This window comes from Salmo trutta, chromosome 18 (genome assembly GCF_901001165.1).
Source record: "Salmo trutta chromosome 18, fSalTru1.1, whole genome shotgun sequence".
Lineage (NCBI taxonomy): Eukaryota > Metazoa > Chordata > Actinopteri > Salmoniformes > Salmonidae > Salmo > Salmo trutta.
In genome coordinates, this window is record NC_042974.1 from 1,241,074 (window position 1) to 1,266,562 (window position 25,489).

The window sequence follows — 25,489 nt, forward strand, 5'->3', positions numbered from 1 at the left end:
TAGGCTACCTGGTCTAACCACTAGGCTACCTGGTTCTAACCACTAGGCTACCTGGCTCTAACCACTAGGTTACCTGGATCTAACCACTAGGCTACCTGCTCTAACCACTAGGCTACCTGCTCTAACCACTAGGCTACCTGGCTCTAACCACTAGGCTACCTGCTCTAACCACTAGGCTACCTGGCTCTAACCACTAGGCTACCTGGATCTAACCACTAGGCTACCTGGATATAACCACTAGGCTACCTGGATCTAACCACTAGGCTACCTGGATCTAACCACTAGGCTACCTGCTCTAACCACTAGGCTACCTGGATCTAACCACTAGGCTACCTGCTCTAACCACTAGGCTACCTGCTCTAACCACTAGGCTACCTGGCTTTAACCACTAGGCTACCGGCGGCTCTAACCTCTAGGCTACCTGCTCTAACAACTAGGCTACCTGCACTAACCACTAGGCTACCTGGCTCTAACCACTAGGCTACCTGCTCTAACCACTAGGCTACCTGGCTCTAACCACTAGGCTACCGGCTCTAACCACTAGGCTACCTGGCTCTAAACACTAGGCTACCTGGCTCTAACCACTAGGCTACCTGGCTCTAACCACTAGGCTACCTGGATATAACCACTAGGCTACCTGCTCTAACCACTAGGCTACCTGCTCTAACCACTAGGCTACCTGCTCTAACCACTAGGCTACCTGGATCTAACCACTAGGCTTCCTGGATCTAACCACTAGGCTACCTGGATCTAACCACTAGGCTACCTGGATCTAACCACTAGGCTACCTGCTCTAACCACTAGGCTACCTGGCTCTAACCACTAACCACTAGGCTACCTGGCTCTAACCACTAGGCTACGCTGCTCTAACCACTAGGCTACCTGGCTCTAACCACTAGGCTACCTGGCTCTAACCACTAGGCTACCTGGCTCTAACCACTAGACTACCTGGTCTAACCACTAGGCTACCTGGCTCTAACCACTAGGCTACCTGGCTCTAACCACTAGGTTACCTGGCTCTAACCACTAGGCTACCTGCTCTAACCACTAGGCTACCTGCTCTAACCACTAGGCTACCTGCTCTAACCACTAGGCTACCTGGCTCTAACCACTAGGCTACCTGGCTCTAACCACTAGGCTACCTGGCTCTAACCACTAGGTTACCTGGCTCTAACCACTAGGCTACCTGGCTCTAACCACTAGGCTACCTGGCTCTAACCACTAGGCTACCTGGATCTAACCACTAGGCTACCTGCTCTAACCACTAGGCTACCTGGATCTAACCACTAGGCTACCTGGCTCTAACCACTAGGCTACCTGGATCTAACCACTAGGCTACCTGCTCTAACCACTAGGCTACCTGGATATAACCACTTGGCTACCTGCTCTAACCACTAGGCTACCTGCCATATTGTTATCTTAGATCCTGATACATTGTATTCCAGTAAGACAGGGTGGTTTTAAGAAGGATTCTACAGCCTTAATCTCTTGAGGGGGAAACCCTCAGTGATGCCCCCTGCCAGTTTCAACTGTACCAACCATGTTTTAAGTTGTGTAATAGCATCCGATATGTTCTACAGAAGACTACTGTCCTTTTTTTAGTTTTTGCTTGAATGGGTTTGTTGGCCTGTCTGAACTCTGGTATAGTCAGGATCCTGCGGTCGGTCTGCAGAAGAGGAAGATGTTTTACTGTCATGTCTCTACTATCCAGACATCATCCTCTCCTTCAGCTGTACTGATCTGGAAGAACTGACCAGATGAAAGCCAGCTTCATGGTGAGACCTGTCTAGTATTTTCCAATCAGTGTAGATAAGAGGAGACTAGGAGAGGAGCGATTTTTAAGACGATTGGGAGAGCCATAGGTCGTTCCTGCCCAACTAGATGTGCAGGCATTGCGTTTCATCAACCAATGGTTGCTTGCCACGTCATCGACTGTGCAGTAGAGCAACAAATTGCTATATATGATGTGGTTATCCGATATGTTAAATACCTATCCAGGCGTTGTAAAATCTGGCATGTGTCTGCAATGTTGTCGGGCAGGAACTCGACCAGACCAGACACACCTGCTGAGTGCCTGCCTTCCTCCAGACAAAGCTGGCCAGCAGTCGTTCAGTCAACTCCAGAGGAACCACGACCTCCATGAAGGAACAAGGGTACTTGTTATTGTACACCCAGTATACAATATCACCCGGCAATATACAATGGTCTGAAATCACTGAAAGAATAATCTAAGGTTTAAAAGTACAAAATGGTGTCGTTGTGATGCTCTTTAAATCAGGAACTAGTCGGGGTGAATTACAGCCTTCTGTTGAATGACCATGTTCCTTGTTTTATAATGCTAACACTGTGGAAATGTATTCATCTGTTTGGTTATTTATGATAGGAGTTTACTTGTTGGCATGGGAAGGGTACACGTTTGAAATATCCATTTGGTATGAAAGGCCCATTGTTGTACAAATCGTTGGTGAGAATACACTGCTGGAAAAAGGCAATTTTAGGAAAATGTATTGACATTTTGGATAATTGCGTTTTCCTTGTATTGTTTACAGAAACGAGCACAGAGATGGATATTTTTATAATTGAACCATTTTATTTTTCAGATACAGTTCCAACTGTTCATACAAAACAGTTTTCAAATTCACATATACACTTGACATGGTGACCAGCTCTACAAGACATGCAGAAACAGATTGGTAATGCCTTTTCAAGGCATAACTCGGAAGCCTCTGTTACTCTCTTCATTCTTAGAACAAAAATACTGAAGCATTCTGGATACTGAGATTTCGTACTTAATTCGAGTGAAGTAAATCAAAATAAAGATTTCTAAATTCCCTCATAATTACAAGTGTGAAAGTCTATATTTTCCCCTAAAATATTTGATATGGAGATGTGTGGTCTGATGCAGTAGTGGTAGAAAAGCTGTTTAGTGTATTTCAAATGGTTATGTAGACAATTAACATGCCACCAACCATAAAACACGTTTGGTTTACATAGTGCCACATCTAATGTACACAATGTACAATTCTAACCATACACATGCATACTCAGTGAATGTGACACATTGTTGTCACTGAAAACAACCCTGAGTGAAAAATAATACCAATCAAACTGAAAGGTGCCGACAGAACCAAAAACCTTACGCTGCTTCCTGTTTGACCTAATCTGGGATCTAATGGAAGATACTCCATACATTGATTCTCCAATACTTCCTCAAATACTTTCAAGGTTTATCTATTTCAAACCTTTTTAATTTTGGCTGAAACCTCGTTTTATTATTAAGGCCTCATGATCCATGAGAAGAATCAGGGTCAGAAATAACGTTTTGGTTGAATGGCTTGATCCCTTTTTCCCCAACCAAGGACATTCTGATAAAACAATCAAGCAACAGCCCCCTCAAATACAACTTCCAGCTTACCTTGTCTAACCCATTCCCTTTTCTTCCCCATACATATCTCAATGCTGAGAAATTCACAGTGCTTTTCTGTATCATCACCTTTTTAACTGTAATATCATTATCTCAAAAGTCTTCTACTACAAAAAATGTCTCAACTCAGAGCAAGATAAAATGGCTTGAAAATGACTGACAGTGAACGCTAGCTAGCTAGCTGATAACGAGGGCTCTTAAACGTTGATCATAAGATGGCCCCCTACCCAGTGAGATGGAGGAGGGACACTGGGCTCTACTTTCCAGTGGAACAGCTCTGGGAACTAAGGGAAAAGCCAACAGTATTCACAGGGGTACAATACAGATACAGGCAGGGTGGACCGCTCACCGCCAGGGGGAAAACAAAAAGGATGTGTGTCCCAAATGGAACCCTATTCTCTATATAGTGCACCACTTTAGATCAGAGTCCTATGGGAACTGGTCAAAAGTAGTGCACTATGTAGGGAATAGGGTGCCATTTTGAGCCATCTATTCAGTGGAGTTGGGGTACACATGACAGATGTTGCCTATCTGTATCTAATAAGCGCCACTTCAACCCTAGCAGCAGTGGAAGATAATAACGGTGTTGGTGCCAAAAACCATGTTGTTCCAGTCCAGCGGAGTGTCCCTTTAGAAGGTACTGGTCACTGAGGTAGTTAGCCGTCTCCCAATGTACACCCTGAGGACAGAGGGGAAAGAACATCAAAATACTACTATAGTTTTCTACATACGTTGTCAGCTTTATTTTGTGCAATTTGGTAAACATGCTAAAGTAGTTTTTTTGGTTTTTATTTTCACTTATTTTTGTCGGTTAAGAGTTTCTTCAAAATCAGCAAGGCATTCTTCAGATGTCTCACTCTACAGTCCCCAGTGTATTTTATTTTATTTACTAGGATCGCCCAATGAGCTGCTGCTGAGGCAGGGTCTACTCTTCTTGGGGTCCAAACAGGAAACAACACATAAAACACACAGCACTACATTACAATGTAGTCATTTAGCAGACGTTCCCATCCAGAGAGACCCACAGCTAGCGCATTTATCTCAAGATAGCCAGGTGACACAACCAGGCATCACAGTCGTATCCCAACCACATACAGTTGAAGTCGGAAGTTTACATACACCTTAGCCAAATACATTTAAACTCCGTTTTTCTCAATTCCTGACATTTGTTCCTAGTAAAAATGTCCTGTTTTAGGTCAGTTAGGATCACCACTTTATATTAAGAATGCGAAATGTCAGAATAATAGTAGAGAATTATTTCAGCTTTTATTTCTTTCATCACATTCTCAGTGGGTCAGAAGTTCACATACACTCAATTAGAATTTGGTAGTGTCATGACATTGCCCTCTTTGGGTACAGCGAGCAACATCCCCCTCTCCCTCTCTATACTCCTTACACCAGGCTCTGTTAGACAGGTCATAAATTCCTGGAGGAGATCCTCTCCTCATGGCCAGAGTATAAGAGATGGTGAGTTTTCATTGAGAGAACAAAGGAATTTCTTCCACCTCACAGAACTTGACAACCGAACAATATTCATGTTCTGGAGAATGTATAAAAGATCGGTGAAGAATCCAGCTACGAACTGGTCCGTTTGGTACAATTTTGGGAAACTCATGAGAGACAATACAGCCACATTACCATAACCCTGTTTATACAAGAGTCTCAGTTATGAGGCTTACATCTAATTGTTATATAAAATGAATGAGTAAAGATGAAACTATTTGTGAAATTATGTAATGTGATTTTAGACTGTTTAATGAAGGAAACTCCAATTCCTTTTGGAGTTTAACTAAATCAGAGGCCCGCCCATGAGCACAGACATTGAGCTGGCATCATGGGACCAGCCCTTTCTGCTCCTCCAAATAAAACCCCCACCTTGGGAATTTATCTTCAGACCAGCTTACCTCGATAACCACAAGAGGGCTAAGGTTGCAGACCATGCATTTCCCTTGCTGAATTCTTAACCATACCACGTGGATAAACTCTTAGACTATCGATACCAACAGAATAAGAACAAATCTTTGATACTAATTACTAGTCTGCAGCTAGGAATAATGTACCCGTGAGGACCAACAACTGCCGAAAGATCTATTCTATAACGACATTAATGAATGTTACTCTGAACTACCCATTCTAACCACGGCAGAGAGAGAGAGCGGTCGGACAAACTCCAACAGAAACAAACTTTTCAACAGAGATCAGGATGACACACTGAGCTTAAATATATATATTGATTGCAATTATTCCAGAATGAGTGAGTGTTCATGTGCAAAGGATTAGCATTTCAATTATTATAATTATCAACTTTGTGGTGTCTTATCTCAGTCGACCCCCACTTCCCTATTGTCCACCAAGCCGCAATGTCGGTTTAGCCCACTAGGGCACATTCCCCTATCATTTCCTTGTAACCGTATCTTCTGTTTGTTATTTACTTAGTAAATAAATGAATTAAGACAATTGATGTATGGATGACTCATAGTGAAGCCTGGGTTCGTGCCAATATCCAACAATTTATGACGTTTGGAATGAGACTAACGTGAGGTAAAGAATAATTCATTAATTCAAAGACTAATTGATCAGATATTAAAATATCAGAAACTTATATTAGGAAAATTATAACTTCGTAATCTGAATATTTTCCCTGGTGCCCCGACTTCCTAGTTAATTACAGTTACATGATTAATTAGTTTAATCGCATAATAATAGTTAGTTATTTGATAAAAATAAGTCTTCAGTTTTAATGATGCCAAAGACACGACAGTAGCATTGTCTTTAAATTGTTTAACTTGGGTCAAACATTTTGGGTAGCCTTCCACAAGCTTCCCACAATACACCAGAGCTGGTGTAACAGTCAGGTTTGTAGGCCTCCTTTCTCACACACGCTTTTTCAGTTCTGCCCACAAATTTTATATAGGATTGAGGTCAGGGCTTTCTGATGGCCACTCCAATACCTTGACTTTGTTGTCTGATAAAGGAATTTATATGTTTAAAGTAATGATTAAAGTATTCCACCCTGAAATCATATAATTGTATGAAATGTGTTGGTGTCATAATTTAATAATGTGTGTGACTAGACCATTGTGTTACTATTTCGCAATATGAGCTGGGTAGAGTTGAAACATTCAAGGCCAACGGAACTGTCGACTTGTGATAACTCTGAAACAAAACAACAGGAAAGAGGGCCCTTCCAAGGCCCCTCTAATCTAGGGAGAAGAGGAACAGCGAGAAACTGCCCAGGCTGGTAGAAAAGGGATAAAACTGTGTGTGTGTGTGTAAGTAGGTGGGGGTGGGAGTTATAAAATGACTGAGTTGGCATTGTTGACTTCAGTACGTTCTCTGAATAAAGAACCAACCTTTTGCAGAAATCTGGGACTTTGCCTAATTCTTATTAACCCTAGCTTTACAGCCTAGGGGGAATTGGTCAAAGCTATAGTGATTGTTATCATCATTGGGATTGAAAATTCTCATGACATTGTCCTTAAGCCGTTTTGCCACAACTTTGGAAGTATGCTTGGGGTCATTGTCCATTTGGAAGACCCATTTGCAACCAAGCTTTACTTCCTGACTGATGTCTTGAGATGTTGCTTCAATATATCCACATAATTGTCCATCCTCATGATGCCATCTATCTTGTGAAGTGCACCAGTCCCTCCTGCAGCAAAGCACCCCCACAACATGATGCTGTCATCCCCATGCTTCATGGTTGGGATGGTGTTCTTCAGCTTGCAAGCCTCCCCCTTTTTCCTCCATACATAACGATGGTCATTATGGCCAAACAGTTCTATTTTTGTTTCATCAGACCAGAGGACATTTCTCCAAAAAGTACAATCTTTGTCCCCATGTGCAGTTGCAAACCGTAGTCTGGCTTTTTTATGGTGGTTTTGGAGTAGTGGCTTCTTCCTTGCTGAGCGGCCTTTCAGGTTATGTCGATATAGGACTCGTTTTATTGTGGAGATAGATACTTTTGTACCTGTTTACTCCAGCATCTTCACAAGGTCCTTTGCTGTTGTTCTGGGATTGATTTGCACTTTTCGCACCAAAGTACATTCATCTCTAGGAGACAGAACACATCTCCATCCTGAGCGGTATGTCGGCTGCGTGGTCCCATGGTATTTATACTTGCGTACTATTGTTTGTACAGATGAACGTGGTACCTTTAGGCGTTTGGAAATTGCTCCCAAGGATGAACCAGACTTGTGTAGGTCTACAATTGGCTGATGTCTTTTGATTTTCCCATGATGTCAAGCAAAGAGGCACTGAGTTTGAAGGTAGGCCTTGAAATACGTCCACAGGTACACCTCCAATTGACTCAAATTATGTCAATTAGCCTATCAGAAGCTTCTAAAGCCATGATGACATTTTCTGTAATTTTCCAAGCTGTTTAAAGGCACAGTCAACTTAGTGTATGTAAACTTCTGACCCACTGGAATTGTGATACAGTGAATTATAATTGAAATAATCTGTTTGTCAACAATTGTTGGAAAAATGACTTGTGTCATGCACAAGGTAGATGTCCTAACCGACTTGCCAAAACTATAGTTTGTTAACAAGAAATGTGTGGAGTGGTTGAAAAACAAGTTTTAATGACTCCAACCTAAGTGTATGTAAACTTCTGACTTCAACTGTATCACAGTCATATCCCCAACCACGTATCACATACATAATACAATGCAAAATGCATTAAAATGCCTGTCTCTTCACAGCAAGGTGTTACTTCATCTGGTTTATGAATCTGGTTTTATTGCTAACTTGAGTTACCTGCGGCAGGCAGCCTAGTGGTTAAGAGCATTGGGCCAGTAACCGAAAGGTTGCTAGATTGAATCCCTCAGCTGACAAAAAAAAATCTGACTTAAATAAAGGTTAAATAAATCTTGGGTGACAGAGTTCCATGTAGTCATGGTTCTATCTAATACTGTGTGTTTCCCAGCCTCTGATCTGGACCTGGAGACTGTTGAAGAGATCTCTGGTTGCATGTCTTATGTTGTACTGATGAGTGTCTGAACTGTGTACCAACTGCTTGAACAGACAGGTCTGTACCTTCAACACCTCGCACAAAGACCAATAGTGACGCAGTCAATCTCTCCTCAACTTTGAGCCAGGAGAGATTGACATTCTCCCTACATATACACAGTGCGTTAAAGGCTCACAGCTCAAACTCTGGTGAATGAAGTGGATCAACCATTCCATTCTTCCCACAGTGAGCTGCAACCAGAAAACGTAATACATCTGATCTGGGGCTTTAGCAGCACAGCTAAAACACACATCTGCTAGAATGCAGCTCTAGTCAACTCTGTGTGTGTGTGTGTGTGTGTGTGTGTGTGTGCTCTCCAGCACGTAGATATAGTTCATGCTAAAAAATACTGTAGTATAAAATACTGTAGTATAGCCTTCTAATTGTACTTAGATTAAGATCACATTATTGCTCAAGGACTCAATGACAGGCAATGGCATCTAGGATCTGATACTAGCAACCCCCCACCGGTTACCAGCTCACTTCCCAACAGATTCTTCCTGTCAGACCCGGGATTCGAACTGGCCACCGGTTACCAGCTCACTTCCCAACAGATTCTTCCTGTCAGACCTGGGATTCGAACTGGCCACCGGTTACCAGCTCACTTCCCAACAGATTCTTCCTGTCAGACCCGGGATTCGAACTGGCCACCGGTTACCAGCTCACTTCCCAACAGATTCTTCCTGTCAGACCCGGGATTCGAACTGGCCACCAGCTCACTTCCCAACAGATTCTTCCTGTCAGACCCGGGATTCGAACTGGCCACCGGTTACCAGCTCACTTCCCAACAGATTCTTCCTGTCAGACCCGGGATTCGAACTGGCCACCGGTTACCAGCTCACTTCCCAACAGATTCTTCCTGTCAGACCCGGGATTCGAACTGGCCGCCGGTTACCAGCTCACTTCCCAACAGATTCTTCCTGTCAGACCCGGGATTCAAACTGGCCACCGGTTACCAGCTCACTTCCCAACAGATTCTTCCTGTCAGACCCGGGATTCAAACTGGCCACCGGTTACCAGCTCACTTCCCAACAGATTCTTCCTGTCAGACCCGGGATTCAAACTGGCCACCGGTTACCAGCTCACTTCCCAACAGATTCTTCCTGTCAGACCCGTGATTCAAACTGGCCACCAGCTCACTTCCCAACAGATTCTTCCTGTCAGACCCGGGATTCAAACTGGCCACCTGTTACCAGCTCACTTCCCAACAGATTCTTCCTGTCAGACCCGGGATTCAAACTGGCCACCGGTTACCAGCTCACTTCCCAACAGATTCTTCCTGTCAGACCCGGGATTCAAACTGGCCACCGGTTACCAGCTCACTTCCCAACAGATTCTTCCTGTCAGACCCGGGATTCAAACTGGCCACCGGTTGCTGGCTCGCCTCTCTAACCACTAGGCTACCTGCTGCCCCTGGTATCTATGGTGGAGATGAGACAAATAGTATACTGATCATCAAACTATATTTGTGTTACTATAATCTCTCTACAGAGTGCAGATTATATCCCATACAAACGCACAAGAGAATATAAAACTCTTAACTATTTCATGTTCTGCTCTTTTACCCTTACAAATAATACATTCTTCATAATTAGCTTTATTTTCTAAATGTTTTTCGAATCATAACTCACCCCAGGCCGATGGCCAGTACGTGGGATATGAGCAGAGAAGGAAGGAACAGTTTGAGGAACTCTGCAGAGAAGATCCCTCCGTTCTTCATGACGCTGGTGTTTCTGATGCTGAGAGGGTTGGTACGTTTAGGATGCTTCAGAACAAACTCCCTGCATCCAAAAGACGAGAGCACATTACAATGTCCCTGGAAGTGGTTTAGGTAGAAAGGAATATCAAATTCTGTTCTATTCTATTTAAGTCTATAATAGCGTAGAATTGAATAGAATTTGTATTCAATTCAGCGATATTCTATTGTTTTCTATTCCAAACTGGGCTGAGTAGAACTTAATTGAAAACACATGTAATAGATATGAGCGGTCTGTCTGGGACACTGAGGGGAATATATCGAGGGGGTACTAACTTGCGTTGAATGTTCTCAGGTCTACTGGACCAGTCCCAGATCCAGTCTGCGTTCTTCTTCATCAGGTTCTCCACTTCACGTCTCCGTTCTAGATAGTCTTCTTCAGACTGGAACAGAATATTTAAAAAATATATACTTTATTTGTTCATTTGTTACAACGAGGAAACTGGTCTTCTGCTCTGCTCTCAACCTCTGAGTGGAAAAACTACGAATGTAAAACAATATATTACAGAATTTGAAATATTAGGTTAGAACTTTTTTGGTTTGTTTTATTACCCTTGAAACCACCGTGCTGTGCCTCACCAACTACTTTGAGATTAGTGCCCCACACAGAGTTTAATAGAATGATATTATATTGAATCTCTATGGTGTCCCTGGATAAGGGCTCCAAACCTGTGAGCTGTTCTTCTCTCCTGAGCTGTGCACTTCTGAACCCCGACGGAGCAAAGGAGTCTGGGGCCTCGGAGGACTGAGTCGGGGGGGGGGGGGGTGAGACACACAGCGGAAGAGAGAGACTACATAAGTATTGGGGAAGAGCCCTCTTGACAGATCTCTTGTGTTTTCATCATGACAAGCTTCATCTATTAAATCTGATCTGGAATGTAAAGAGGCACTCGTACAGATGACGGATAGGAGGTCAGAGGTCACTATAGTACCTACTGTATTACAACTCCAGTGCATGACAGTGTCTCTTATCTCTTAGTCCTTTGTGTTCAGATAGCTAATCTTATAAAACTAATCCAAAATTATTTTGTCCTGATCGGTCATGTGATGGTCTATATGGTATGTGATTGGTGAATAGAGAGAGACACCTGTCACAGGGCACACTGCCCCTGGAGCTGCTTCTTCCTGACTCGTGCTGGGCGTCTAACAACATCTTCTCCAAGTCCACCCCTCCCTGGACTGAGGCAGACGCAGACCCTGACCCAGGAATCAGGTCACCTCCCTGGGTAGAGGCAGAGAGAGACCCAGGCAGGACCGACACAGAGGTAGACACAGCCATCAGGTCTCCACCATGGACTGAGGCAGAGGCACCTGGCCCAGAGCCAGGTAGCTCAGTGGCAGAGCCTGGTAGCTCAGTGGCAGAGCCTGGTAGCTCATTGGCAGAGCCTGGTAGCTCAGTGGCAGAGCCTGGTAGCTCAGTGGCAGAGCCTGGTAGCTCAGTGGCAGAGCCTGGTAGCTCAGTGGCAGAACCTGACACCTGCTCTTCCTCCACACCAGCAGCCCCATGTGCTGGTGAGCCACCACTGTTGCCATTGTTAAAGTGCAGCTCCACCCAGGAACCTTAAAGAAGAAAAATAAACATGACAAAATGGCGCAGAACATTGAGACCTGATTCATAATAGGCCAGTCATAAAGCATGTATTAACATCCTTCATGTACAGTGGGAGTGGTTGAGGAGGTGTGTTTAGCCTAGATAGCATGGCACAGTCATTGCTAAATGTGTTGTTCTTTAAATAGCACCTGCCCAGTGCCCACGTCAGTCTGTGCCCCCCTTATTGCTCAATGGTCCCTGTCCTCTGCCCACATTTTCCTTCATGTGTGTATCCAATAGGAAAGCGACGTGTTCAGCCCCCCCTCCACTTTATAGGCTGGCTATCCAATAGGAAAGCGACGTGTTCAGCCCCCCCTCCACTTTATAGGCTGGCTATCCAATAGGAAAGCGACGTGTTCAGCCCCTCCCTTTTATTACATAACGGAGAAGCACACAACAGGTGGATGGGCAGAAGAATCTGGTTTGTTGTGTTCCTTATCATAGCCGCATTGAACAACGCCAAAAATAGCATCATTACAGCATTGAGAATACGCAATTCAGAACACTGCGCTAAGATCAATATCGAGTTTACATCATCCATTAGCTAGCTGACAATGTTATTATAGGCATGTCCTATAGCCTAACGATACCTATCCAACTGTGGTCTGTCTGATGTAGGACAGCCAGGCAACACCAGGAATGTTTACATGGTCGCGGAATACGGACTTTCGTCACCACTGCTGAAGAAACACTGTTGTGATACAATGTAGCAAACAAATCATATGTGTTGAATTGTGTCTCCGCGGCGCAACACTGTTTCACCATAATAATATGATGTAGAATGACGTAGGCTACATATCTCAGGAAGAGATACAGCATGGCATCCTGAATATACTGAGATCATACTGTTCGTTGTATTCACATTATGCAACATGTCATTATACACTATGAGACAGCAATTAACTTACCCTGCAAATTTTCCTCGATGACACTTCCTTTGTCTTCCGTCATGTTGGTAAATAAGGGACGCAATGCGTATTTGATTGACTCCCCTTTGCGTCGCGATCGTTCGAATCAAACGCCCTAAATATTTGGAATAATCCTGTAATTACAAATCCGAAGATGGCCAATATTATTCTGATGCCTCTGAATTGGGAGAAAGGTGTAGATCGAGTGCAGACCATTCAGAAAAGCTCTAGACTACCAGAACAACAACAACACGCATGTGACTAAACTTGGCCGGCTATGTGGCCTACACGGGTTGGCTCCATGAATATCAAATCCGGTCCCTTATCACTGGTGTATTCATTCATCGAATTCCGTTGCAAAACGTTTCGTCTGTTGCGAAACGTTTTGTAAAGGAAACCGTTTCAAAGAAAACGAGAGTTTCTATTGGACAAATTCAGGTAGATCCCTCCCCGTTCGTTCCGTTTGCTCTGTGCATTTGCTTCCGTTTGGTTCCTAGAGTAAACGGTAAACGGTTTCTATTGCAAAACGTTGCCAGACGAAACGTTTTACTGTGTGAAGCAACTCTCTGGGCAGTTGACCTAAATGAACGCTTCATGTGATTGGTCCAGAAAGTACTAGACGCAGTAGAGCTACATGTATACAAACAAGAGCGTGTTTATTTAGGCCTAAATAGCCTGATGTGATTCCTGTTATTATATCATAATACCGGTATGCATGACCTTTCTAGCAAACATGGGTATGTCTGGCAACACTCCATCCATAAAGTTAGCCTGCAATACATGTAAAAACAGCCTTCACCTGTTGACCTTTTCCAGACCATCCAAGACTATTGGAGTGATGAATGCATTGACAGTGTTTTTGATAATGTACGTGTCTAAAACTCATTTCCTGTACTTTGTCCTCAGGGTAGCCTATGGCTTCTAGATATACCATGACAGCTCTTACAGACTCCACAACAGCTCTCACAAGCTAACGTCTACTTAAAGTTTACTACTTCTGGTGTCCATATAGAGTTGTGAATTCAGTCATGCATTTGTGAGAAATATCACATCCAGCTAATCAGACTGATCTGAGAATGTGTTCTCTGACGCATTCTGCAGGGTCAGTTTGTCCTGCTGAGGACTGAGTATTCCATCACAATGGCACCCTCCCTCCGCTGTATCCTCCATCAGTATTCCATCACAATGACACCCTCCCTCCCCTGTATCCTCCATCAGTATTCCATCACAATGGCACCCTCCCTCCCCTGTATCCTCCATCAGTATTCCATCACAATGGCACCCTCCCTCCGCTGTATCCTCCATCAGTATTCCATCACAATGGCACCCTCCCTCCCCTGTATCCTCCATCAGTATTCCATCACAATGGCACCCTCCCTCCCCTGTATCCTCCATCAGTATTCCATCACAATGACACCCTCCCTCCGCTGTATCCTCCATCAGTATTCCATCACAATGGCACCCTCCCTCCCCTGTATCCTCCATCAGTATTCCATCACAATGGCTCCCTCCCCTGTATCCTCCATCAGTATTCCATCACAATGACACCCTCCCTCCCCTGTATCCTCCATCAGTATTCCATCACAATGACACCCTCCCTCCCCTGTATCCTCCATCAGTATTCCATCACAATGACACCCTCCCTCCCCTGTATCCTCCATCAGTATTCCATTACAATGACACCCTCCCTCCGCTGTATCCTCCATCAGTATTCCATCACAATGGCACCCTCCCTCCCCTGTATCCTCCATCAGTATTCCATCACAATGGCACCCTCCCTCCCCTGTATCCTCCATCAGTATTCCATCACAATGACACCCTCCCTCCGCTGTATCCTCCATCAGTATTCCATCACAATGACACCCTCCCTCCCCTGTATCCTCCATCAGTATTCCATCACAATGGCACCCTCCCTCCCCTGTATCCTCCATCAGTATTCCATCACAATGACACCCTCCCTCCCCTGTATCCTCCATCAGTATTCCATCACAATGGCACCCTCCCTCCCCTGTATCCTCCATCAGTATTCCATCACAATGACACCCTCCCTCCCCTGTATCCTCCATCAGTATTCCATCACAATGGCACCTTCCCTCCCCTGTATCCTCCATCAGTATTCCATCACAATGACACCCTCCCTCCGCTGTATCCTCCATCAGTATTCCATCACAATGGCACCCTCCCTCTGCTGTATCCTCCATCAGTATTCCATCACAATGGCACCCTCCCTCCTCTGTATCCTCCATCAGTATTCCATCACAATGGCACCCTCCCTCCGCTGTATCCTCCATCAGTATTCCATCACAATGGCACCCTCCCTCCCCTGTATCCTCCATCATTATTCCATCACAATGACACCCTCCCTCTGCTGTATCCTCCATCAGATAAGAGCTGTAGACAGATAATAACCCAGCCCTGGATTAATACACCTTGGCTACTTATGAAATCAGTGACATCTCTGGTCAAATTAGCTCTTCATGGTGAGATACAAAAACCGATTCCTCCCTCAACATTCCACATTATTGTGATACTATAAATAAATAAACATCCATATTGCTCAAGGTGGGTCCCCCTGTCTCTCTCTGTAGTGACGTGTCTGTGTGCTGTGGAGGAGTGGAGCTGCCCTGACCCGGCAGTGGCCAGGGGGTGTGTGGAGCTGGACTAGAGCCTGATGGAGGCTGCATGGAGGCAGGCAGAGACTGGCAACCAACACATCCCCCAGAAGGAGAGCCAAGCTCACAGCTCACAGCACACAGCTCACAGCACACAGCTCACAGCTCACAGCTCACAGCTCACAGCACACAGCACACAGCTCACAGCTCACAGCACACAGCTCACAGCTCACAGCTCACAGCTCACAGCACACAGCTCACAGCACACAGCACACAGCTCACAGCACACAGCACACAGCTCACAGCACACAGCTCACAGCTCACAGCTCACAGCTCACAGCTCACAGCTCACAGCACACAGCTCACAGCTCACAGCTCACAGCTCACAGCTCACAGCTCACAGCACACAGCACACAGCACACAGCATACAACACAGAGCATCACTGGCTAGGCACGTAGCACACACACACACACCCACGCATGTGCGTGTGTGTGGTGTGCGCACGCACCTGCAGCGACAGCCTCCTGCACCAGCACCTCCTCCTCCTCCTCCTCCTCTGCTTCCTGTCTCCTACCGGCTGCATGGTTCCCTCTCTCCACCAGGGAGGGCTGTGTGTTCACGGTAAGCATCACAATCCTGCTCTGTCTCTTCCTTCATCTCAACTGGATTTTCCCTCTCTCCTCTTTTCTGCCTCCTCCCTTTTTGTGATGAATCATTATCCTCTCTCTGCCTGCATTATTTCAGGGATTGTGGGTGCTGCTGGATGTGGAGGCTAGTTAGTCAGGGATTGCATGCAGGCAGCCTCCCATCATTATACTCCATTAGCAGAGAGAGCGAGAGAGAGATGAGGGCTGTGACTCAGGGAAGCAGATCTGGCTGTACGGTAGCGAGACTAGAGAGATAGACATGCAGAAGACGGTTCTGTGTTCATTTTAGGAGCATGTGCCACAGCTCATAGCAGAAAATGGCGATTCTAGCACAGTTCCCCAGCTAAGGCAGGCAAGGGAGCAGACAGACAGACAGCGTTCACGTCACAAACTGGATCATGGTTTTAAGGTTGGTCTAACTCTAATCATACGCTTGTTTGATTTCCTGTTGGAGAGAGGTAGAGAGAGAGAGGTAGAGAGAGATAGAGGTAGAGGTATGTCAGAGAATGCTGCAGGGTGGAGCTGTTGTATACCTTCTGCTATCTGTATGTGTGGTGTGTATCTGTGACTGTGGTGTATCTGTGACTGTGATGTGTATCTGTGACTGTGGTGTGTATCTGTGACTGTGATGTGTATCTGTGACTGTGATGTGTATCTGTGACTGTGGTGTGTATCTGTGACTGTGGTGTGTATCTGGGACTGTGATGTGTATCTGTGACTCTGACGTGTGACTGTGACTGTGATGTGTGTCTGTGACTGTGATGTGTATCTGTGACTGTGATGTGTATCTGTGACTTTGATGTGTATCTGTGACTGTGACTGTGATGTGTATCTGTGACTCTGACGTGTGACTGTGACTGTGATGTGTATCTGTGACTGTGATGTGTATCTGTGACTGTGATGTGTGTCTGTGACTGTGATGTGTATCTGTGACTGTGATGTGTATCTGTGACTCTGATGTGTGACTGTGACTGTGACTTTGATGTGTATCTGTGACTCTGATGTGTGACTGTGACTGTGATGTGTGTCTGTGACGGTGATGTGTATCTGGGACTGTGATGTGTATCTGTGACTGTGATGTGTGTCTGTGACTGTGATGTGTATCTGTGACTGTGATGTGTGTCTGTGACTGTGACTGTGATGTGTATCTGTGACTTTGACGTGTATCTGTGACTCTGATGTGTGACTGTGACGTGTATCTGTGACTGTGACGTGTATCTGTGACTGTGACGTGTATCTGTGACTGTGACGTGTATCTGTGACTCTGACGTGTGACTGTGACTGTGACTGTGATGTGTGTCTGTGACTGTGATGTGTGTCTGTGACTGTGATGTGCATCTGTGACTGTGATGTGTGTCTGTGACTGTGATGTGTATCTGTGACTGTGATGTGTATCTGTGACTCTGATGTGTGACTGTGACTGTGACTTTGTTGTGTATCTGTGACTCTGATGTGTGACTGTGACTGTGATGTGTGTCTGTGACGGTGATGTGTATCTGGGACTGTGATGTGTATCTGTGACTGTGATGTGTGTCTGTGACTGTGATGTGTATCTGTGACTGTGATGTGTGTCTGTGACTGTGACTGTGATGTGTATCTGTGACTTTGACGTGTATCTGTGACTCTGATGTGTGACTGTGACGTGTATCTGTGACTGTGACGTGTATCTGTGACTGTGACGTGTATCTGTGACTGTGACGTGTATCTGTGACTGTGACGTGTATCTGTGACTCTGACGTGTGACTGTGACTGTGACTGTGATGTGTGTCTGTGACTGTGATGTGTGTCTGTGACTGTGATGTGCATCTGTGACTGTGATGTGTGTCTGTGACTGTGACTGTGATGTGTATCTGTGACTGTGACGTGTATCTGTGACTGTGATGTGTGTCTGTCAGATAGCTAGCTGTTCTTCAGTGTAATGGTAATGAGGAAGTATGTGGACCTTGTTTTGTGGTAAACCTCTCTGTTAGTAGAAGCTGCCGCAGCATCTCTCTCTATGTAAAACAATATGGGCCCAGCCAGCCAGAGATGTTGGTCGGGTCTCTCCAGTCTCTGTCAGCCAGAGCATGATGTAATTGTTTTGACAGGTGCGAGATCCAAAACTGCCTGCAATTTGTATGTTCAAATCAAATCAAACGTTATTTGTCACATGCGCCGAATACAACAAGTGTAGACTTTACCGTGAAATGCTTAGTTACAAGCCCTTAACTAACAGTTCAGTTCAAGAAGAGTTTTTACCAAATAAACTAAAGTTAAACATAATAAAAATTAACACAATAAAATAACAATAACGAGGCTGTATACAGGGGGTACCGGTACCGAGTCAGTGTGTGGGGGTACAGGTAAGTTGAGGTAATTTGTACATGTAGGTGGGGGTGAAGTGACTATGCATAGATAATAAACAGCAAGTAGCAGCAGTGTACAAAACAAATGGGTGGCCATTTGATTCATTGTTCAGCAGTCTTATGGCTTGGGGGTAGAAGCTGTTAAGGAGCCTTTTGGTCCTAGACTTGGCGCTCCGGTACCACTTGCCATGCGGTAGCAGAGAGAACAGTCTATGACTTGAGTGACTGGAGTCTCTGACAATTTGATGGTCTTTCCAGAGTTGAATAGAATGACATTGCATATTATATAGGTCCTGGATGGTGGCTTAAAGTATGTTAAGGATGTACTTTGAGCCATTGCACGTTTCCTATGTTGTGTTTTAGGAAAACATACTGTAGTTGTTCTGGGTATGTTCATGTGTGTAGAGACAGTTGAAACACACTGTAGTTGTTCTGGGTATGTTCATGTGTGTAGAGACAGTTGAAACATACTGTAGTTGTTCATGTGTGAAGAGACAGTTGAAACATACTGTAGTTGTTCTGGGTATGTTCATGTGTGAAGAGACAGTTGAAACATACTGTAGTTGTTCTGGGTATGTTCATGTGTGTAGAGACAGTTGAAACATACTGTAGTTGTTCATGTGTGTAGAGACAGTTGAAACATACTGTAGTTGTTCTGGGTATGTTCATGTGTGTAGAGGCAGTTGAAACATACTGTAGTTGTTCTGGGTATGTTCATGTGTGAAGAGACAGTTGAAACATACTGCAGTTATTCATGTGTGCAGAGACAGTTAAAGCTGCTGTTTTACTGCAGGTCCTACAACGCTCCAGGGAGTCCCATGTCTATTAGCTGGCTCAGATCACTCTTCTGGAATCCTTCTTTTGGGGAACGTGGGGGAGGTACCTTTCTCAGTGTCACATCCATCATCTTAATACATTGATCTTGTTGTTGTTGTCATGTGTTCAGATACGTAAGGCCGGGCGCTATTACAATAGGAGAGGACACTGACACAGACCAAATAAGTGTGTTTGGTCACAGAACAACTCTGTGGTCTCTGTGGTGAGGTAGTTAGTCACCCTTATTGCAGAACAACTCTGTGGTGAGGTAGTTAGTCACCCTTATTCCAGAACAACTCTGTGGTGAGGTAGTTAGTCCCCCTTATTACAGAACAACTCTGTGGTCTCTGTGGTGAGGTAGTTAGTCCCCCTTATTCCAGAACAACTTTGTGGTGAGGTAGTTAGTCACCCTTATTACAGAACAACTCTGTGGTCTCTGTGGTGAGGTAGTTAGTCACCCTTATTCCAGAACAACTCTGTGGTGAGGTAGTTAGTCACCCTTATTACAGAACAACTCTGTGGTGAGGTAGTTAGTCACCCTTATTCCAGAACAACTCTGTGGTGAGGTAGTTAGTCACCCTTATTACAGAACAACTCTGTGGTCTCTGTGGTGAGGTAGTTAGTCACCCTTATTACTGAACAACTCTGTGGTCTCTGTGGTAAGGTAGTTAGTCACCCTTATTACAGAACAACTCTGTGGTGAGGTAGTTAGTCACCCTTATTCCAGAACAACTCTGTGGTGAGGTAGTTAGTTACCCTTATTACTGAACAACTCTGTGGTCTCTGTGGTGAGGTAGTTAGTCACCCTTATTCCAGAACAACTCTGTGGTCACTGTGGTGGGGTAGTTACATGTGTTGTCATGAAACTATCAATGCATTTGGGGAGTTTAATCACCTGGACTCATTCAGAACAGAGGAAATATTTTGGTTGATTCAACAGTTAAACTCATTACATTTAGATGGCTAGTTAAATTCATTCATACGTTAGTTTGGCAATGTGTTTATGTTTCTCTCTGGGTCTTTCCAATATAGTGTCACGTCCTGACCAGTAAAAGGGGTTATTTTGTTATTGTAGTTTGGTCAGGGCGTGGCAGGGGGTGTTTGTTTTGTGTGTTTCAGGGTTTTTGGTGTATGTTCTATGTTTTCTATTTCTATGTGGTTTTCTAGTTGTTCTATTTCTATGTTAGTTTTGGGAACGACCTCCAATTAGAAGCAGCTGGTTGTCGTTGCTTCTAAGTGGAGGCCATATTTAAGTGGGTTTATTTTCTCTTGTGTTTGTGGGTGGTTGTTTCTTTGTATAGCTGTGTAGCCTTACAGGACTGTCGGTCGGTTTCTTGTTTTGTTTAGTGTTCACGTTTAAAAAAATATAAGTATAAGTATGGACACTTACCACGCTGCGTATTGGTCCGATATTTCTTACTCCTCAGAAGACGAAGATTATGACAGAACTACCCACCAAACCAGGACCAAGCAGCGGGGATTGGAGCACCAGAAAAAAGGATGGATGTGGGAAGATGAACGACGATTCTGGGAGGACAAACTAAGGGAGCTAGAGGAGACCGAGAGGCATTTGGGGGGGGCACACGGGGAGTTGGGCAGAGTCAGGATGGAGACCTGAGCCAGCTCCCCGTGCTTATTACGGGAAGCGACGGATCAAGAAAGCACCGAGCTATGCGGAAATGCGCACTGTATTGCCCAGACGCATTCAAAGGCCGGTGCGATCGGTGAAAGCTCCTCAGTATGGCCAGGCTATGTTGAGCACTCAGCCAGGAAGGGTTGTGCAGGCTGTATGCTCCAGACCTCCAGTGCGTCTCCAGGGTCCAGTTTACCCCGTCTCCAGGGTCCAGTTTACCCTGCTCCTCGCACTACCCCTGAGGTGCGTGTTACTAGGCAGGCGCCTCCAAAGCCAGCCCCACGCATCAGGCCTCTAGTGCGCCTGCCCAGTCCAGTACATCCTGTTCCTGCTCCCCGCACTAGCCCTGAGGTGCGTGTCACTAGTCTGGCGCCTCCAAAGCCAGACCCACGCATCAGGCCTCTAGTGCGCCAGCCCAGTACTTCCTGCTCCCCGCACTCACCCTCCAGTGGGCCTACATAACCCGGTACAGCCAGTGCCTGCTGTGAGCACTCTGCCATTAGTACGTCCTGTTCCTGCTCCCCCCACTCACCCTCCAGTGGGCCTACATAACCCGGTACAGCCAGTGCCTGCTGTGAGCACTTGGCCTCCAGAGTCGCCCGCCAGCCCGGCGCAGCCAGAGTCGCCCGCCAGCCCGGCGCCTTCAGTGGTGGGCTACAGGTTTGAATGGGGACTAAGAATGGAGCCAGAGCCACCTCCGTAGTTGGAGGATTGGGGGGGGGGGGGTGTAGCACGTTAGCCGTCGGTGACGGTAGCCACCCTCCCTTCCCACCCTTTAATTTTGTGGTTATTGTTTTGTTTTTTGTTTCAGGTGCATCCGGGGTCTGCACCTTTTGGGGGGGGGTACTGTCACGTCCTGACCAGTAAAAGGGGTTATTGTAGTTTGGTCAGGGTGTGTTTGTTTTGTGTGTTTCGGGGGTTTTGGTGTATCTTCTATGTTAGTTTTGGGAATGACCTCCAATTAGAAGCAGCTGGTTGTTGTTGCTTCTAATTGGAGGCCATATTTAAGTGGGTTTATTTTCTCTTGTGTTTATGGGTAGTTGTTTTTCGTATAGTCCTTACGGAACTGTTGGTTTACGTCTATTTATTGTCTAAGTGTTCACTTCTATAAATAAAAGAAGATGAGCACGATACCCACTGCGCCTTGGTCCACTTTCTACGACGCACCTGACATATCGTTTTATTTAACCTCAAGGTGTCATGTTACTTTGGGTATTAACCGAGGGTTGTACCATTTGAAGGGTTATTTTATTTGCCTAAATCTGCATTATTTGAATAATTCCCATCCCAAATCCATGTCAGTCCAGGATTAGCTACTGCTAATCATTATTTAAAGAGTATACTGGGACTCAGAAATGCTGAGTGCAGGGGAAGAGAAGAAATAAAACGTGCTTTTTTTGTGTTGAATATCTGAATTAACCTTAGTCCCAGGTGATATCTAAAAATAATGGAGGAAATTCTAGTCCCGAGGTGCGTAGTTATTCTGTGTACATAATGTGTTGCTGTGACACGTTTCCATTTTATTCAGTTGTACACAGTTTCAGTGTACCTGGTAGTCATCTAAAATAGTTTCACCTGAACTGTAGACTGACTTCATAAGCCAGGGATATCACTTTACCTTAGCCAATGGTCTGACAAATACTGTACATTCAGGGCAAATCGGTGAATCTAATAGGTGCCCTGCGTCATTTCTCTAACAAATACAGTGCCTTCAAAACGTTGTTACGTTACAGCCTTATTCTAAAATTGATTAAATTAAAAATAATCCTCAGCCATAAACACAATGTCCCATAATGACAAAGCAAAAACAGGGTTTTAGAAACAGAAACTGTCACGGCTGTCTAAGGAAGAAGTGGACCAAAATGCGGCGGAATTAGGGTTCGTCATATTTAATTCACGAACACTATGCATTTACACAAAACAACAAACTGACAGCCAACACAGTCCTGTCAGGTACAAGCACACTGACATGAACAATTACCCACAACCCCACAAGGCAAAGTAGGCAACTTAAGTGTGACTCCCAATCAGCCACAACCCTCTACAGCTGTGCCTGATTGGAAGTCACACGGCCAAAATTAATGAAACAAAAACACACAGACTCAACTGCCACGTCCTGACCCAACTACACCCTCTACTGGTCAGGACGTGACAGTACCCCCCCCTCAAAGGTGCATACCCGAAATGCACCTACACAAAACACAAAAAATCCCCAACAAAAATAAACACCTAAACAATAAGGGAGGGAAGGGAGGGTGGCTGCCGTCACCGACGGCACTGTGCTACACCCCCCCTCCCCAACCCACCTATATCAGGAGGTGGCTCCGGTTCTGGCCGTTCCGGGCAGTCGGGCCACTCTGGCAGTTCGGGGCAGTCTGGGCAGTCTGGCAGCTCGGGGCAGTCTGGCAGCTCGGGACAGTCTGGGCAGTCTGGCAGCTCGGGACAGTCTGGCAGCTCGGGACAGTCTGGGCAGTCTGGCAGCTCTGGGCAGTCTAGCAGCTCGGGACAGTCTGGGCAGTCTGGCAGCTCGGGACAGTCTGGGCAGTCTGGCAGCTCGGGACAGTCTGGGCAGTCTGGCAGCTCGGGACAGTCTGGGCAGTCTGGCCACTCCGGCAGTTCAGGGCAGTCTGGCCACTCCGGCAGTTCAGGGCAGTCTGGCCACTCCGGCAGTTCAGGGCAGTCTGGCCACTCCGGCAGTTCAGGGCAGTCTGGCCACTCCGGCAGTTCAGGGCAGTCTGGCCACTCCGGCAGTTCAGCGCAGTCTGACCTCTCTGGCGACTGTTGACTGGCGGGCAGCTCTGACGACTGTTGACTGGCGGGCAGCTCTGACGACTGTTGACTGGCGGGCAGCTCTGACGACTGTTGACTGGCGGGCAGCTCTGGTGATGGTTGACTGGCGGGCAGCTCTGACGAATGTTGATTGGCGGGCAGCTCTGACGACTGTTGACTGGCGGGCCGCACTGACGACTGTTGACTGACGAGGCTGGGTTCACGCACTTGAAGCCTGGTGCGTGGTGCTGGTACTGGGCGTACCCGATTGTGACCACGCACCTCCATGCTAGTGCGGGGAGCTGGCCTGGGGCTCCATTCTTGCCCCGCAACACTCCCCTTGTGCCCCCCCCTAAAAAATTATTGGGGGTGCCTCTCGGTCTCCCTTACCTCGCCAGCCTTCTTCCGCTGCTTGGTCGTGTGTTGGTGGGTAATTCTGTCACGGCTGTCTAAGGAAGAAGTGGACCAAAATGCGGCGGAATTAGGGTTCGTCATATTTAATTCACGAACACTATGCATTTACAAAACAACAACAAACTGACAGCCAACACAGTCCTGTCAGGTACAAGCACACTGACATGAACAATTACCCACAACCCCACAAGGCAAAGTAGGCAACTTAAGTGTGACTCCCAATCAGCCACAACCCTCTACAGCTGTGCCTGATTGGGGGTCACACGGCCAAAATTAATGAAACAATAAAAACACACAGACTCAACTGCCACGTCCTGACCCAACTACACCCTCTACTGGTCAGGACGTGACAAATACCTTATTGTCACGGGATACTAGGAGTGGTGGTAGAGTCAGGCACAGAGGTGAAGTATAACGACCTTTATTCTTCCCGGCACAAAACGGTCAACGCCAAAACCAACGGGCGCGTAAAACAAATGACCAACCCAGTACAACGGGCAAAACAGTCCGGAGAGAGAATACAAGGCGTAAGCCAGCACATCCAAAATAAACACAACAGTAAACGTAATCCCGTACAAACCTGGGCGGGCTAAGCAGGCTTAAATAAACACAAATCAAGAACACAATAGGGAACAGGTGCAACCAATAAGACATTACAAACAGAAAAGGAAAAAGGGATCAGCGGTGGCTAGTAAGCCGGCGACGCCGAGCGCCGCTCGAACAGGCAGGGGAGCCACCTTCGGTGGGATTCGTGACAATTATTTACATAAGTATTCAGACCCTTTGCTATGAGACTTGAAATTGAGCTCAGGTGCATCCTGTTTCCATTGATCATCCTTGAGATGTTTCTACAACTTGATTGGAGTCCATCTGTGGTAAATTCAATTGATTGGACATGATTTGGAAAGGCACACACCTGTCTATATAAGGTCCCACAGTTGACAGTGCATGACAGAGCAAAAACCAAGCCATGAGGTAGAACCCTTTTCTACCTGGAACCCAAAAGTGTTCTACCTGGAACCCAAAAAGGGTTCTCATACGGGGACAGCCAAAAAAAAACTTTTTTTCTAAGAGTGTAGACCAGGGTTATGGCTTTGAAAATAAGTCAAGCTGAGATTAAGGTTTGTATTCATAGTTCAACTATAATGACAAACAAAACACACCTCTCTCTCTTCTCACCTAACCAAGAGAAGCATGCTGGTGCCTGGGACGTTTAGGTTGTGACAGATGATTTTCTCTTCTCCTCTGCTGTCAGGGTAATATGCTTGTATTTCTGTCTGTAGTTTAGATGTGTAGTTTTAGTTGGTGTAGTACAGCAATATTAAATGCTTGCATAGCTGGCAGTATGAATAAATATAAAATGAGGAACCTTCCTCCTACGACAGGATCCCAGGGAGACATGCTCATTAAACAAACGCTGTATCAGCTAGCCTGACACACACACACACACACGCACACGCACACGCACGCACGCATCTCTCTCTCTACTGCACCTGCTGTCTCAACCTCTGAATGCTCGGCTATGAAAAACCAACTGACAACTGTTACACTAGCTAACAGTG

General features: G+C 45.7%; 2 protein-coding genes and 1 long non-coding RNA gene across 4 annotated transcripts in view; 2 read left to right on the top strand and 1 right to left on the bottom strand.

The window, feature by feature from the left end:
* Positions 1 to 1,341: 1,341 nt before the first annotated feature.
* On the top strand, positions 1,342 to 2,839 carry LOC115152712 (uncharacterized). The gene is made up of 2 exons (XR_003867559.1): positions 1,342 to 1,775; positions 2,041 to 2,839. It is a non-coding gene; the product is annotated as an uncharacterized LOC115152712 (long non-coding RNA).
* Positions 2,571 to 13,126, bottom strand: LOC115152711 (BCL2/adenovirus E1B 19 kDa protein-interacting protein 3). 2 transcript variants are annotated; one of them, XM_029697450.1, is made up of 6 exons: positions 12,691 to 13,126; positions 11,280 to 11,751; positions 10,861 to 10,936; positions 10,468 to 10,574; positions 10,067 to 10,174; positions 2,571 to 4,103 (listed from the first exon to the last, which is right to left on the bottom strand). In XM_029697450.1, exons 1-6 carry the CDS (start codon positions 12,731 to 12,733, stop codon positions 4,055 to 4,057), a joined length of 855 nt encoding a protein of 284 aa, XP_029553310.1. In that variant the 5' UTR covers positions 12,734 to 13,126; the 3' UTR covers positions 2,571 to 4,054. The 2 variants fall into 2 exon arrangements, with proteins under 2 accessions (XP_029553310.1, XP_029553309.1); XM_029697449.1 differs by having other exon boundaries at positions 10,067 to 10,216; positions 12,691 to 13,111.
* A 2,955-nt stretch (positions 13,127 to 16,081) lies between these two features.
* LOC115153618 (janus kinase and microtubule-interacting protein 3-like) overlaps positions 16,082 to 25,489 on the top strand; it is a 35,591-nt gene continuing 26,183 nt past the window's right edge. The window contains exon 1 of the mRNA XM_029699255.1: positions 16,082 to 16,359. The gene's annotated coding sequence lies outside the window, so the exon portion shown is untranslated. The remainder of the gene's footprint in view (positions 16,360 to 25,489) is intronic.

Coding starts and splice junctions, on each gene's coding strand:
- LOC115152711 (XM_029697449.1), bottom strand. CDS start 12,733: ATGACGGAAGACAAAGGAAGTGTCATCGAGGAAAATTTGCAGG. Junction 11,752..12,690: donor CATCGAGGAAAATTTGCAGG/GTAAGTTAATTG, acceptor TTCTTCTTTAAG/GTTCCTGGGTGGAGCTGCAC. Junction 10,937..11,279: donor GGCAGTGTGCCCTGTGACAG/GTGTCTCTCTCT, acceptor CCCCCGACTCAG/TCCTCCGAGGCCCCAGACTC.